Here is a 16,690-nt window from a genome sequence, read left to right on the forward strand (position 1 = left end):
ACTTTTGTATTTGTTAGAGACGATGATTTAGATATCTTATCCATAGAGTTCTGTTAATTAAAGATAAAGATGAGATAAGGATCGTAAAACTTATCTCTATATATCAAGAATCAAATACACTTGTAAATATATGCCTTGTCATCATATAAAAAGCTGAAAATCACAGTTTTGTGGATGTAGTTCTTCAGCCCCAACCACAAATCTTATTTGCTCTCTCTCCCTCTCTCTACTTTTTATTTTTTATTTTTTTTATTTTTTATTTTTTATTTTTTCTTTCCTCCGTCTCTCTCATTGTTCTTCATTTTGACAGTGTCCAAAATTTATAACCATATCTGAGTTTGTCAATTGGACCTTGCCCAAAATTGCACTTTCGCTAGATCATTTCATACATTACTGTTAAAAGAAAAAAAAAGTTGAAGAGAGAAACTATAACATGATGAACACACAAATATAACGTAATTCAGTCATTGGGGCTTACATCCACGACACACAAAGCCCAAAGGGTTACATCTCTTTCATTACATTCTCTCTTGATTTTGTTTACAATAACCACCTCTATTTATTGGTGAATTGGGGAAGACTTGTAGCTAGAGAATAGAAATTTCTTGCTTTACAAGTATTTTATAATAAAGGAATAAAATAGAAACTCAAATACAAATCTGGCGACAACTTGTTGTCCAAGTATAGCTTAAATCACTCATATCCCCCCCCCCCCCCCCCCCCCCCCCCCCCCTCTTCAAGTTGGTACACGGAGATTTAACTCAAGTGTCCAATTTGAAACTAAATATGAAGTTATCTAGAGTCTAAGAACTCAAGTGTCCAACTTGAAACTAATTATGAAGTTATCTAGAGTCTAAGATGACTTGATCTAGAGATCCGAGCTGAGTTGATCTGTAGATTCGAGATGAGTTGATCTGAAAATCTGAGATGAGACGAGTTGATTCAAAAATCTAAGACGAGACGAGTTGATTCGAAGATTCGAGACGAGTTGATCCGAAGATCCGAGACGAGTAGAGTATAGAGTAGGGTATCATAAACCTTATCTGATACTATATTGGAAGAAAAATAAAAGTTGAAAAGAGAAATTAAAACATGAAGAACACACAAATACAACGTGGTTCAACCACTAGGGTTTACATCCATGTCACACAAAGCCCAAAGGGCTACATCTCTTTCATTACATTCTGTCTTGATTTATTTTTACAATAACCACCTCTATTTATAGGTGAATTGGGGAAGACTTGGTAGTTAGAGAATAGAAATTTCTTGCTCTATAAGTATTTTATAATAAAGGAATTACACAAAAAGTCAAATACAAATTTGGCAACAACTTGTTGCCCAAGTATAGCAACGTTTCTGTCAAGGAGTTATTTAAGGGCTTAAATCACTCATATAATTATTCTCCAACAATTACTTTCCATATGTTTTCGTTCTTTTCTTTCTTTAAGAAAAAAGAGAGAGGGCGAGAGATCAGTTGTGTTTGAGACTGTTTGCGGTAAAACGTCTCATTCGCTAAAATTTTCTCCACCAAATCTTGTTTTTTTATTTTATTTTTTATTTTATTTTTATTTTTTTGGTGCGGAGTTACCTTCTTTTTTATGCTATACAAAGCACATTTTAGTGGCCACAAGTGTTGAATCACATTCTCAACTTAATGATTCACTTAAATTGAAGAAGTTAAATGAAAATTTATTTGCTATGATTCATTTGAATTAAAGAAGATTTATTTGCAGGCTCAAAAGGAAGTTACTTTAGTTATTATTTTTGTATTACACACACACGAGAAAAAGAAGAAGGTAAAGTCAATCTGGCAAACAAGATAGAGCATTTCAGTGTTCCATTCTCATCTTGAGGGAGATTATTACAGATATTGATTTCTTATCGCTAGACTTTGTTAATTAAAAATGAGATAAGGATACAAAATCTTATCTATCTCAAGAATCAAATATGCCTTTAAATACAAGCATTGTCATTGTATTGTTTGAGCTGAGAAAAAATAGTGAAAATTAGAGCTCTCTAGTGGATGTAGGCCTCTAAGGTCAAACCATGCAAATCTTATTATCCCTCTTACCTATTCTTCATTATTTGTTCAAAATTTGTCAATGGTATTGGTATCAGCGTCAACCTTTTTTCTAATAAATGCATATCTTTTTGACATCAAGTTATGTTTCATGTATTAGCTTTAGAACTATAAAGTGATTCATGAGGGCGAGTCTTGGCGCAACGGTAAGATTGCTCCATTGGGACCTAGAGGTCACAACTTCGAAACAAGGAAACAACCTCTCCTCATGTGGAGTTAAGGCTGCATACATCTAACCCTCCCCAGACCTTGCAATGGTGGGAGACTTGTGGACTGGGGTTGCCAACTATAAAGTGATTCATTGGATAACCTAAAAACATGATTTTTCTTCTTTTAAACCGTGCAATCAGATGTTGTCTACCAGCGGTTATTTTTTCTTAGTTTTACATCCTAATGCTTTTGTTTCATTACTCTTAACCCTGTTTATATTTTTGGCCTTCAATTAAAGACCTCAAAACCCTAATTAGTCGTCTCAATTTTAAACAACCAATTCTTCGTAATTACAAGAAGTAATCACTTTTAACAGAAAAATCTGATCCAATCTAGTTTTCAGAGCCTACAAGCTTGTAAATGCTAAACCTATAAATTTCCTTTTTGTAACCTTTGCGTACCATAAGTCTAATTTTAGGCAGTGTCATTTTGGAACTTTTAGTGGTTTGCTACAGCTTCTCTCCCCTCTTTCTCCATATTTGTTATTATTTTAATTGTTGATTGTACATGTTATACTTAATGACACATATTGTCTAGAATGACAAAAAAGTGCTACGCTGTTATTAGATTAATGTTGATCTTAGTCATATTACGCTAACAAAACACTTAGTTAACGTATAGCAGCACTGCTATTGAAATGAAATATAAATCCTTTTGATTGATTTTGATGTTGATTTAAGTTTTGTATGAATATAGTTAGAGTATAAAATACTACGAAGATTTAGGTGAGAAGTAAGAGGAGAGATGAAGAGAAAGTTATTAGAGAAAAGGTTTAGGGCAGACGGCTGATCATAAATCTGTCCCTTCACCTTGCCGCATATTTATATTAGAATAGAGACAAATACAATAATACCCTTAGGGTAAAATAACCAAAGAAAATAACAACTAACTATAAAAAAAAATTACTCTAACACTCCCCCTCAAGCTGGAGCATATAAATCAAACATGCCCAGCTTGAAAGACAAACGTTGAAAGGAAGCATGAGGTAATGGTTTCGTGAGAATATCTCCCAGTTGATCATCCGAGCGAATATAAGGAATGACAATCTGTTTCTTCATCAGCAAGTCCCAAATAAAGTGACAATCAACCTCTATATGTTTAGTACGCTTGTGGAACACAGGATCACTAGCAATAAATATAGCGGCCTGATTGTCACAATGCATATGCATAGGAGTAGGAACTTTGACACCAAGATCTTGAAGGAGAGAACGAACCCCCAGAACATCTCGGAGGCAGTATGAGCCATAGCACAATACTTGACTTCAGCACTAGAACGGGCAACAACATTTTGCTTTTTACTACGCCAAGTAATCCCACCGACAAAGGTACAATAGCCAAAAGTGGACCGTTGATCAGAACGACTACCAGCCTAGTCAGCATCACTAAAACCAATCACAGATAGGGAAGCTGAAGGCTTATGAAACAAACCTTTCCCAGGTGCTCTCTTCAGATATCGTAAATACAACAAACAACATTAAAATGGGGTTGACGAGGAGCATGCATGTACTGACTCACCACACCAACGGCATAAGTAATATCAGGCTGTGTTATTGTAAGATAAATCAACTTTCCAACCAATCTCCGATATCTACCCACATCAGCACAAGAGGGGTGAGCTGAAAAGGTGAGAGACTAAGGGTATAAAAGAGAAAAAGGATATTGCTGATTTAAAGCAACAGAGGGCATACGATTAATGAGATGAGATGTAGTAAGAATAGTATCACCCCAAAAATGTTTTGGTACCTGTAAAGTAAATATCAAGGTGCGCGTAACATCCAACGCATGGCGATGCTTTCGTTCAGCAACGCCATTTTGTTGAGAGGTGTGAGCACAACTCGTTTGATGAATAATTCCATGATTATTACAAAAAGAACCCATGACAGACCGAGTGTATTCTAATGCATTATCAGATCGAAGGACTTTAATGCGCTTACCAAATTGGACAAAAATCTGATTATGGAATTTAGAAACAATGTTCGGTAGCTCAGACCTTTTTTTCATAAAAAATAACCATGTCATACGAGAATAATCATCCACAAATATAACAAAATAACAAAATCCATTTAAACTAGAAATGCGGGAAGGTCTCCATATATCCGTGTGGACTACAACAAAGGACTCAGGCTGACGATCATGACTACTACTAGGAAAAGAGCTACAGTGATACTTGCCTAACTGGCAAGCTTCACATTATAAACTCGATACATGACTAAAACCAGGAATAGCCAACTTGAGTTTAGCCAATGATGGATGATCCAAACGAAAGTGCCACTCTAGCACGCAAAGTAGATGAAATGAATGAAGAGCCACCAGGATCCAAATAATATAGGCTGTCCTTCTCATGTCCCGAACCAATCATCTTCTTCGTCTTGAGGTCCTGGAAAACACAAGAATTGGGAAAAAAGGTTACGGAACAATGTAATGATTTAGTCAACTGACTAATAGAAAGCAAGTTAAAGGGAAAGTTAAGAACGTAGAGACCAGAGGGTAAAGATAAGGAATTTGTGGGATACCAGACATATGGGAGCTTGCTCCAGTGTTAATAAACCAGGATGAAGGAGAATGGGCCACACATACAATATCACCTGAATCAACCAATGTAGCAGTGGGGGCAGATGGAAGCGCGGTGCGCAATGTCTGAACCAACTTGCTGAGCTGAGCAGTGACTGCATCATGTGAACCAGAACCAAGAGTTCCAGATAGGACAGTAGTCGGCTGTGGCGGTGTAGTACCATCAATGACCTGATGTGCATAGTACGGCTTGCCATACTTAGCCCAACAGTAAGGTTCAGTATGATTAGTGCCACCACAATGATCACACTTCCTGTCACCATGGCCACCGATACGACCACCCCTCTAGAACCACCACGGCCTCCACGACCACCATGAAAACTACCACGAGAACCAGACCCACGACCTACGCTACTGGAGACTAAAGCAGAGGACTCTAAAGAAGTGACAGTGGAGCTTGTCACGGTGGAGCTCTGTCCCAAATATGAGCGCAATAATCGAGAATAAGCATTAGCAGCAATAGGCAGGGTCTCACTCACAAGATTCTGATCTTTAAGCCACGGAGGTCTGAGTCTAAACCAGATAACAAAGAAGCAAGCCATAAATTCTTCCCAATGTTGTTTCTGTTGATCCAAGTCAGTAGTGACAGGCCCATGTTGTAGTAATTGACCCCACAGAATTTTCAATATGCTGTAGTATTCAGACAATGATTTTCCAAACTGCTTAGTAGTGAAAATGTTCTCATATAACTCATAAACCTGAGAAACATTTCTCGTTTGCGAATAAGATTCTGCAATCAAGTCCCAAATCTTCTTAAAGGAGTCACAAATTCAACCGTAGTAGCAACATTGGGTTCCATGCTATGCCAGAGCCGTCCCATAACAGTTGAATCCTCACACATCCAGTCCTCATATTTTGGTTCCGTCATAGCGGGTGGATAAATATTTCAATTTGCGTTTCCTACGCAGAAATTTTTTCACAGCATGTGACCAAGCTAGGTAATTCAAACCATTCAACTTCTTCGAGGTAATAGATTTGGGCATATCATCATACTTGACCAGTGGTGGTTTTTCACCAGCCATGGCTAATCAAACACAACCAATCCAGGCCAAAACTCAAACTCAATGGAAGTCAAGGAAAAATCCCAACCAAGAAAGAGGAGAAACACACTGCCAAATGCAATTTAGTGAAGGAAAAAGACCAAACAACACTGCTGGGAACTATTCAGTGAAGAGAACAACCAAAAATAATTAAAACAACCATCTACTCCAAAAGATTAAGCTTTTAGAGAGGGTGTAACTTAAATATTTAAATCCTTCAACACGCCCCCATCACATGTGCCCTTCTTCCAACACGTGTTTCTATTTTAAATTATTAGGGTGACGGTGAGGTTTGAACTCAAGACCTTTGGCTCTGATACCAAGTTATAGTATAAAATACTAAGAAGATTTTGGTGAGAAGTAAGAGGAGAGATGAAGAGAAAGTGATTAGAGAAAAGGTTTAGGGCAGATGGGCTGATCATCATTCTGTCCCTTCACCTTGCCACATATTTATATTAGAATAGAGACAAATTCAATAATACCCTTAGCGTAAAATAACCAAAGAAAATAACAATTAACTATAAAATATAATAACTCTTAACAAATATCATAATGCAAAGTTGCTTTATTGTCTATGCACCAGCGCGAACAAGCCCTATGATACTTAGAGGACCTTTTTCTACTTGTTGTATCATGCTGGACAACAACAAGAATTTGTCGGGCATAGGCATTGTGTTGGGCATGTTTTCAATGTGTCAAAAATTTGTTTAATGGTTTCTGTAACTCTTGCCATTCCGCCGACATATGACTCCCATCAAGGCTCATCTTAGTTAGGTCTTGATATTATAATCTTATTCAAAATTTCTATTGCTATGACAAAGAGGTAGGCGGACAACGGATACCCCTGCCTGTTATGTATATGTTTGTAGGTTTTAATTTTGCAGAAAGTGGCTATTTTAGACAAAAACCCACGCTTTCTTGTTTGTTAGCCTGAACTTTGAACATTACACAAAGCAATGAATGATGATTTTGATCTCAGGTATATATATTAAAAAAAAGATTATTCCTTACTATGCACTAGTTGAAAGAAGAAAATTGACTTTACATTAGTTTATTCTGTAGAGCTCCTCTATATCCATGTCATACCTTGTTGGATGCCAAAACAGATCCATTATTTAGGCATTGTGTTAGACGTTCCCTTTGTTTTTAAACTAATTTCCAAATCTTAGGATATGTCAAAATGTGGGCTACATGGGTGTGTCACATTAGAACACAGTTCCCATAGTATAAAAAAATAGTAAACCTTGTAATAGGACATCTTTATGTAGAAATAATTTTAAAGAACATATTTCAAAAAGATGAATAGAATGAGGATCAGCTACATGAGGAATATGCATGTACAAAATTACAAATCTATGTTCTTCTTAATGATACATTCATGTGAGAGAAAATATAAACTCTCATCTCCTTTTGTTGTCATGTTATCTTTAAAATAGTGGGGCTTAGTTCATACCACACGCATTGATTGAACAGTCATTTCCATAGGTAAAACAACATCACGACCATGAGTTAGGCGGAAAGGGGTAGTACCAGTGCTTGTTCTCTTGGAAGTCCGAAATGCCCCCACTGCCATGCTCCACCCCACTTTTCCCATTTTGTCTCACTAAAAAGACTACTGTTTCGTGCTTTCCAAAGAAACCACAAGATGTAGGCAATTAAACCTTTGGGTATTACCTATAGGTGACTGATATTCTTTTTGCATCCTTCTTCTAATTTCTTTCCCCTCAAAGAAGTAAAGAAATTTTGCTTCTCTTTCCTTGTAAGTGTTCCAGTTCCACGGAAGCAGCCTCTCTGCATGCGGAGGTAAATTTGTGTACTTCTGACCCTCCCCTTTCCCAACCTTTGGTAGTTTATTTATTTATTATTATTATTATGGGTACACAGTGGCTACTCTTAGACTTGAACCCACGCCCACGCCCTTATGCTTGGTTGCCAGAGCTAAACAAACAACATGCAATGGACCTTGATAAGTACTTCCATAGATGTGTTAAACTGTATCCTTAGAGGATCTTGCTTCTATGTACGTCACAATCATTTGACGAATACTCAGTTTCCATTATGAGGGTTTTTTTTTTTTTTTTTGATAAGTAAGATTTCATTAAACGCGCTCAAGAGGGTAGCGCTCCCAAAGGAATACAAAGAAGCCTAAAACGGCACTGTAAATTCAAGCTATCCACAAAATCCAAAAGATTGCCCAAAGATTTACAATTTGCCCCATTGACACAACCACCACCCCCCCAAAAAAAAAAAAAAAAAAAAAAAAATAAAGTAGAAAGGATATTGTATTTGGTAGATCAAATAGGGGACTCCTCTCCATCAAAGGATCTCCTATTTCTCTCATGCCACAGACCCCACCATAAACAAAGGGGTGTTGCTCTCCATGCATCTCTGGCTCGGCTCTCCACTATACACCCTCTCTAAGCCTCTATATATCAACTGTGGACTCATTGTGGCTTGATGTGGAAAATAAGACTTAATACTTGGGTATAGTTCCTCATTGTGAATCTAGGTTTGTAGCTAGGTTATGAATTTTAAATGCGGTTTCAAGATCACTCAGTAGTCATGATTTGATTGAAATAAGGACTGCAATTTTGTTTACTTATTACTTGTTGGAATTATATTTACAAAGGTCGACTCTGAAATGGATACAATTTATAACTTACGAGTTTTTTTTTTTTTTTTTTTTAATTATAAGATTGGGGATAAATTACTTTGATAAAATAGTCTTTGTATATCTTTTACTGTAGTATACGATTGTAGTTTGATGAATTTAAAAAATAGGCCTTATCGACCCTCAGATCTTCCTTATGGTAGTGCAAATGCAAACTAACATCTAAAATCAATAGCTCCTTGTGGTTGAAAACTATAATTATGATAAGGCAGATAAGGGGTTTCTTCAAATTAATTGTTAGTGAGATGGGGAAATACCTCCATTTAAAATTTCATAATAAATTACTTTACTGGAGCAGGTGCTCCTGCCACTTTTTCTCTCTGCCTGAGCTGTAGAAGATTTTGTTGACAATCATCTATGCTAAAAGCTTAAAGCTTTTAGAGAGGGCGTAACTTAAATATTTAAATCCTTCACAACCGAATTTACCACAAGCCTGCTCCACCCATTGGTTGTCTTTTCTGCTGACTTTGATAGCTTCAACCGGTTGTCTTGCATTTCACTTTAATTATTATTTTTAATTAAGACGTAACTCTTTGCTTAATAGAATGATTCTTAGTAAAAGTGTAATTCCAACATATCTTCCTAGTGTTAATATTGAAACAAGAAATGGTAAGATTTTTAGTTTCTGACATTCAATATGAACAGATTTGAAAGTTTAAGGGTGAACTAAAGCATTTCCATTGATGAAGGAATTTATGATTTGACATAAATTATTACTCTATGATTAGGGTAAATAAATCATTTTTTATTCTAAATGGAGGTTTTATGATGTTGTGTTCTCTCATTATTGTATGCTTGTTGCTCAAGAAGCAACATCCTTGTTGGGTTCCATCTTCTTAAAAATTGAGAATGAGATATTAAAGCTTTCTTCTTGTCATTTATTGTTTATATGTGAATGAATTTCACTTTAATGAAAATTTGCATGGATACGGTTAAAATGGTAATATCTGTTTTACATCATGTTATATTATTTTTTTCATATATAGTGATTCTTATGCGGAGAGTTCATTTCAGGTTCGTGCATCATCTGTGATTAGTTTGCTGCAGTCTGACATGAAAACTGCCTTAAAGACTGCATTTGGCAATTTGGATGGTCCATTGTCTGTCATGGAGTGGTGCAGAGGCCGAAATCAATCAGGTGACGCAGGAAGCGAGGTTGACGGATTTTCTGCTGAATCTGCTGTAGGTGAATGTAGAGATTCTTCAAGTACAGCAAGTCTATCTGTTGGAGAACCAATAAGCCCATCTCATTCCGCTGGTGGATCATCTTGCCTGAAAGGTATGGCTTTGTTTTTGTATGTAATTGAATTACAATTTTGGATATTGAGTGTACCAACAGTTGGACCATTGGCGCTTAGTGTCTAGTACCACGGATGGAGCTAGGGTGGATGAGATAAGCCAAAGGAGATCAAATCAAGAAATCTGTATGTCAGAGTCAGAGCAGCAATTAAGCACCCGGCTGAGGCCAACATTGTTTGTACTTCCACTACCTGCTATACTTGTGGGGTATGTATCCTGATTGCAAGATTTTCACTTTGATTATTGAAAAAATAAACATACTAGTTGTTGTTTTGCATATAGTTTAATTGCCAATCATGAGCGATAAGTCGTGTAAGAAAATAGATATATCGGTGGTGAAGTAGTGTCATTGTAAATTCCTGTATCTGGGAACAAGTAAAAGAATTTCTGTAAGCTCTGATGGATATGTAGAAAATTCGTGAAAATTCACCAAGACTTTTCCCCTCCCCTGATAAGGTAAGAGAAGAAATACAGGTGAAATGAGTGAAGACTTGAAATGAGTATTAATCACTCATTCACATCTCTAGTATTTATATACAAAAAGAGCACATGTTAATATTACAAGAAAAGAAACTAAATAAAGTCACTGCAAATTTTATGCCTAGACATGTGCGTAAATAAACTCAAATTCCATGATTCTAGTCTATCTTATCTCGGCTAATATGGCAAGTCACATCACATGATCCTAGGCTATCATATCTTGGGCTAACAGTAAGTAAAAAAATGCCAAGAATTGATTAAAGCAATTTAATTCTCACAATAGTGGAAGAGAATCTGTTTTGCAACCAGTGCATAATGTTTAGATGGCAAAAGTGGTTGCTAATTTGCATTCGAATACATCCACAAAAAAAAGTAAATTGAACGTGAGTTTAATATATCGAAAAATAGTTTTGTTACATCTTCAATAGGATAGATGAAATCTCCTCCTTTATTTTTAAATCTAAATGCAATTTTCTTCTTTTGTAGTGAGTTGATTCTTGCTATAATTCATATTTGCAATAGGCACACCCATAGACAATTATAATGAGAAATTATTATTATTATTATTTATTTATTTTTTTGTGTCAGTTTCTCCAATTCTATGATTCTATAAATTTAAAGAAAAATTATTAAAACAAGAAAGAAACAGCAAAGATTGAAGGAGAAATTTTATTTCATGCCCAAGTAATGTTGTTGTTTTTGAACTTAACATGGGTTAGTGAAGTAGTCAAAAGATAATATATATTTTTTTTAATGCATATGTTAGTTCTTAATGTACTGTCAATTATTGGCACTCCATAAGAAATTTCAAACAATGGTTAATATAATATTGCTCATGGATGGTTGGCTAGATTACAAGAAAAAATGTCAGTCAAGTATTAGTTTATTTTTGGTGTGTCGATATAAATTTCAATAGTATCTTTTGTATGTCAATGTTGGTTAGACTGTTAATGATATATTGATAAATTTCTTGATATGTTTATAGTTATCTGAATTATTTGATACATTATTTACTGGTCTCTAAATAATCCTAAATAATGGATATGTTGAAATGGGGAATTGACATTTATATTATGTTACATGGACTCTTCAAAACACGTGAAGGATCTATGTCGGATACATGATTCTCAAACATGGTATGGAATTTGTATACTACACATTTAGTTGAGCATGCACCCAATAATTCAATTCTATCATGTTTTTGCTCAAAAAAGAGTGAAATGCCAATTTTGAACACTGTTACATAAAATAATATTTTACTCTAATTTTTTTTTTTTTTTGATAAGTAATATTTTACTCAAAAAATAAAGAAAGATATTAATAATATGAATACCCCGTGTCCTGTTTTGGAATTTGATACATCCGACTCTTGGGCACATACCCAAGTCTATATCTATATTTTGGTGTTCGCCGGAGGGGCTCCTAGATATGCTCTTTCTCAAATTTCATTGCTTGGTTGCAGAACCGATAAAGATATTTGGCTGATCCTTGCAGTTGAATATTAGGCGTTGTGGAGTCAATTAAATTGGTGTTGGTAATTTGGTTACTTTCTGGGTGACCTTTTCACCAACTGATCAAACTTTTGCAATAATCACTCTGACTTCTGTCATTGCAATAAAATCAAATTACAAAACGGGCCCTTTATCTTTCTCTAACTTCTCTTCTCCATCTGATCATACCTCCTCCTTCACCACCACCACCGCCACCGCCATCTCTCTCTAACGAGCCAACCATCTTACATACACTGTTAAATTTATGTATTTGGATATACACACACATATATTATACATGTTTTATATATACAAAGATCTGAGAACCAGAGCAAACTGTTGAGCGATATATAAGCATGTAATCACATTCACTAGCTGTGCAAAAGAGTGTGATCAATACGGCATTCCATAAATCGTGGCTATCATATATGCTAATATATACATAAATAAATCTCTGCTATTATAGTAAGTCATTCCATAAATCGTAGCTATCATATATGCTAACAATTATCCTGTTCGCGAGTCAATGAAGTTGTATTGTGACAACAAGGCTGCTATTAGCATTGCCGATAATCCAGTTCGATATGACAGGACAAAGCAAATTGAAGTCGATCTACACTTCATCAAGGAAAAGCTTCATCTGGCTGATTTGTACTCCATACGTCAACGCACATGATCAGGTTGCTGATATTTTGCAAGACTTGCTTGCAAAATATAGTCAAGTTGGGCATGATAGATATCTTTGCACTAGCTTGAGGGGAGGAGTGTTGTCGGGGGCTTATTTGTAATTACTTATATAATGTTGGGGCTTATATGTAATTTCTAAAACTTGTTATTATAAATAGAATGTGGTTGAAGGTTGAAAGGAATTCTTTCATTCTTTCTCTCTTTCCCCATCTCTCTCTCTCTCTCTCTCTCTCATCCGCTTTCTTCTCTTTTTCTTCTTTTTTATCACTTACTCTTGATTTGATTATATCTTAAAGTCGACAAATACTTGAGATCTATCTTTAAAAATATATACCCAAGTTAAACGTGAATAATCATCAATAAATGACGCAAAATAACGAGCACTAAATAAACCAGTAGTACGAGCTGGTCCCCAAACATTTGAATGTACTAACTCAAAAGGTTTTAAACTTTTATTATCAAAACGAGACTTAAAAGTAGCCCGATGTTTACTAAGTTCGCAAGTAGTACAATTAAACTTACAAAAATCAACTAGAGAAGGGACCAAGGCTAGAAGTCTATTTGAAGAGGGATGTCCTAGGTGGCAATGCCATTGGATAGTTGAAAAGGAGGTGGAATGTAGAGCTGTCGAAGTAGTAGTTGGCTAGAAGTAGTAAAGACCATCCTTCTCAAACCCCCCACCAATCGTTGTCTTCTTTTTGAGATCCTGAAAGACACAACGGGAAGGAGAAAAAGTAACTGAGCAATTTAAATCTGATATGATTTTGCGAACTAACAATAAATTGAATGAAAATTGAGGGATATATAAAATTGATGAAAAAGTGAGACCTGAAGTGCGGAAGGTACCAATTCTAGGAACAGGTGATTTGGCATCATTTGCTATAGTAATAACCGATGGTGAGAAAACATGAGATATATCAGAAAGAAGAGATGGGTTACCTATCATGTGATCGGATGCTCTTGAATCAATAATCCAAGGTGTAGAAGATGAAGCATGGAGACACGTATTACCTGAAGTAACGATAGTAGCGGTGGAGGAGGGTTGATTTGCACGCTTACGCTTTACCAAAGAATCATATTCGGCTTTGGAGAGAACAATTTGTTCATTCGCAGGAGTGGGAGTAGTCTCCTTCGAAACCGAAGCTTGATTAGCCCAAGCTGGCTTGCCATGAAGAGCCCAGTAGAAGTCAACATAGTGATTGTTTCGGCCACAATGCGTACACTTCTTGCTGCCGCGACCCCTTCTTCCCCCTCGTCCTCCACGAAAAGTATCATGTCACTCAGTAGGAATAACAAGAGTAGAGTGGTTGTCCTATCAATCACAGGGGATGAGTGGATGCTCTTCGAACTCGAGCAGAAGTCTCACTTGCTGTGGATATCTCTTTGCTAGACAAATTCTATGAACTGATTGGAGCGAGTTCGGGTTTAAGTCCAGATAAAAATTTTGCCACCCGAAACTCCTCCCTGTGCCATTTTGTTGTTCTATGTCTGTAGTCAATGGTTGGTAGACATTCAATTCTTCCCACATGCCTTTCAATTCTGAGTAATAATCCTCAACAGAACGATCTCCCTGCTGGAGATTAAAAATATCCTGACACTATTGATAAATACGAGAAATATTCTTCTCTGAAGAGTACATGTCCTTGAGATCTTCCCAAATATATTTGGCAGATTCTAGGAATAAAATGTTGTTGTAGATCTAAGTCTCCAAGCTGTTCCATAAACAAGTCATAATCTGATCTTCTTTCTCCCAAGCCTCAATCATCTTTTCATCACTGGTGGGTTTGGTTGATTTAAGATAGAACATTTTTCCTCGAGCACGTAAGAACACCTTTACGGCTTGAGACCATTGAAGGTAGTTCGAGCCTTTTAGTTTGGTGCTGGTGATTGACCCAAGAAGATGGGATTCCTTAGTGTGGAAATTCCAATATAATTAGTTAGCAGCTTTAGTTAGCAGATTTTGTTAGTTTCGAATAAAGATATGAAGATAATTAGTATCCAGATCTCCAAGATTTCTGTTAGTTAGTTTCCTATTTTACTTCCTAGAATCAAGGAGCTGGTGAACCTAATTGTGAAGGTTTCCTCTTCTATTTATTCTGGTAATTGACTTATTCCAAAGATAACAATAAGAAAAATATCAGAGAAGTTTTTTCTCCCATATATTTCTTTATGGTAACAGAGCAGCCTCTGAATCTCAAAAATTTCCATTGATGGTCAAGTATGGAATGGCCACTGATAAAAGCAGCACGTCTGATGCCTCTTCCAGCCCAGGACAAATATCTCAAGGCAGCCATGGCAGATTTGAAAGTCTCGCAGTGCCAATAACTGGGCACAAGCTGAACGGACATAATTACCTTCAATGGGCTCAATCGGTGATGATGTTCATATCAGGAAAAGGAAAAGACGGCTATCTCACCGGCGCTGCCATACCTCCTAAAAAGGAAGACCCAAAATTTTGAACTTGGAGATCAGAGAATAACATGATGATGTCGAGGTTGATTAATACCATGGACAATGAAACTGGGCAGAATTTCATGTTCTATGGAACTGCAAAAGAAATTTGGGATGCGGCAAAGGAAACGTACTCCGACAACGACAATACAGCAGAATTATTAGAGATTAAAAGCAGCCTTCATGACTTGCGACAAGGTGATCTTACTGTCACTCAATACTATAACACCCTTACCCGTTTTTGGCAACAATTGGATGTCTTTGAAGAACTTGACTGGGATTGCCTTGGAGATGTGGCCAAATACAGGAAAATAGTTGAGAAGGAGAGAGTCTCGAAACTCTTACTTGGGCTAAACAAAAACCTTGATGAAGTCAGGGGGAGAGTGTTCGGGATGAGGCCCCTGCCCTCAATTCGCGAAGCGTTTTCTGAGGTGCGTCGAGAAGAAAGTAGGAAGAAGATTATGATGGGAAATCAAAACATCCCAAGCGTTCCTACTGTTCCAGAAAGCTTGGCTCTTGCAACCCGTGGAATGAATCCAACCAATGACAATCGAACCCGCAAAGGCAAACCTTGGTGTGATCACTGTCGCAAGCCTGGACATACCAAAGAAACATGCTGGAAAATTCATGGGAAGCCAGCCGACTGGAAGCCAAACAGACCATTTCAGGGCAGAGAAGGCTGTGGCTTTGCAGCCACCACAGATGAGCAACCAACAACCGAAACTTCACCCTTCAGCCACCACAGATGAGCAACCAACAACCGAAACTTCACCCTTCAGCAAGGAACAAATTGAGATGCTGCAGAAGATGTTAAGCTAACTTCAGTCAAGTCCTGCAACACCAGTCATTAGCATAGGTTCAGTAGCACAAAAACGTACATTTCTAAGTGCTCTTGGAGTCAAAACCAAGAATAAAAAATCTTGGATTATTGACTCTGGAGCTGATCACACGACTGGGGATGCTTCCTTATTCTACAAGTACGTCCCTTGTTCTGAAAATTACAAAGTGAGAATAGCGGATGGTTCTCTATCCACTGTAGCTAGTATTGGGTCAATTATCATCTCAAAGACCCTGGTTCTAAATTTGGTTTTGTTGGTTCCTAATCTGACCTGTAACTTGCTATCCATTAGCAAAATTACTAGAGATATGAATTGTGTTGCTAAATTCTTTCCCACTCATTGTGAATTTCAGGATTTGGATTCGGGAAGGACGATTGGCAATGCTAAGGAAAGTGAAGGGCTCTACCTCTTCAGGAGCGATAATCAACTTGAAAAACAATCTCTAAGTGTTCATTGTGTAGAGACTCAATCTGTTCAGAATTCCAATTCGGTTCCAGTTTCCAATAATGAAAGTGCAGTTATGTTGTGGCACTTTCGATTAGGTCACCCAAGTTTCATATACCTTGAAAAGTTGTTTCCTACTTTATTCATTAATAAAAATTCAAAGTCTTTCTAGTGTGAAATATGTCAATTGTCCAAACATACTCGAAATTCTTATTTGATTCAACCATATAAGGAGTCACATCCTTCTTCAGTTATACATAGCGATATTTGGGGACCTTCTCGAGTAAATAATATCACAGGAACCTGATGGTTTATCTCCTTTGTTGATGATCATTCTAGAATTACCTGGATATTTCTTATGAAAGAAAAATTTGAGGCAGGACCAATTTTTAAAAAATTTCACTCAATGATCCAAACACAATTCCAAG

The 16,690-nt window shown here is 36.7% G+C and overlaps 1 protein-coding gene across 5 annotated transcripts in view; it reads left to right on the forward strand.

The window, feature by feature from the left end:
• LOC132273552 (mediator of RNA polymerase II transcription subunit 13) overlaps nucleotides 1-16,690 on the forward strand; it is a 72,409-nt gene that overhangs the window by 44,883 nt on the left and 10,836 nt on the right. For all 5 annotated transcript variants that reach the window (XM_059774515.1, XM_059774514.1, XM_059774516.1 and 2 more), the window contains 2 exons: nucleotides 9,587-9,851; nucleotides 9,931-10,078. In XM_059774515.1, the coding sequence (XP_059630498.1) occupies nucleotides 9,587-9,851; nucleotides 9,931-10,078 (413 nt within the window). The remainder of the gene's footprint in view (nucleotides 1-9,586; nucleotides 9,852-9,930; nucleotides 10,079-16,690) is intronic.

Source organism: Cornus florida, unplaced genomic scaffold (genome assembly GCF_030987335.1).
Source record: "Cornus florida cultivar Cherokee Brave unplaced genomic scaffold, ASM3098733v1 CherokeeBrave_3.0.0_Hap2_Chr09, whole genome shotgun sequence".
NCBI classification, from domain to species: Eukaryota; Viridiplantae; Streptophyta; class Magnoliopsida; order Cornales; family Cornaceae; genus Cornus; species Cornus florida.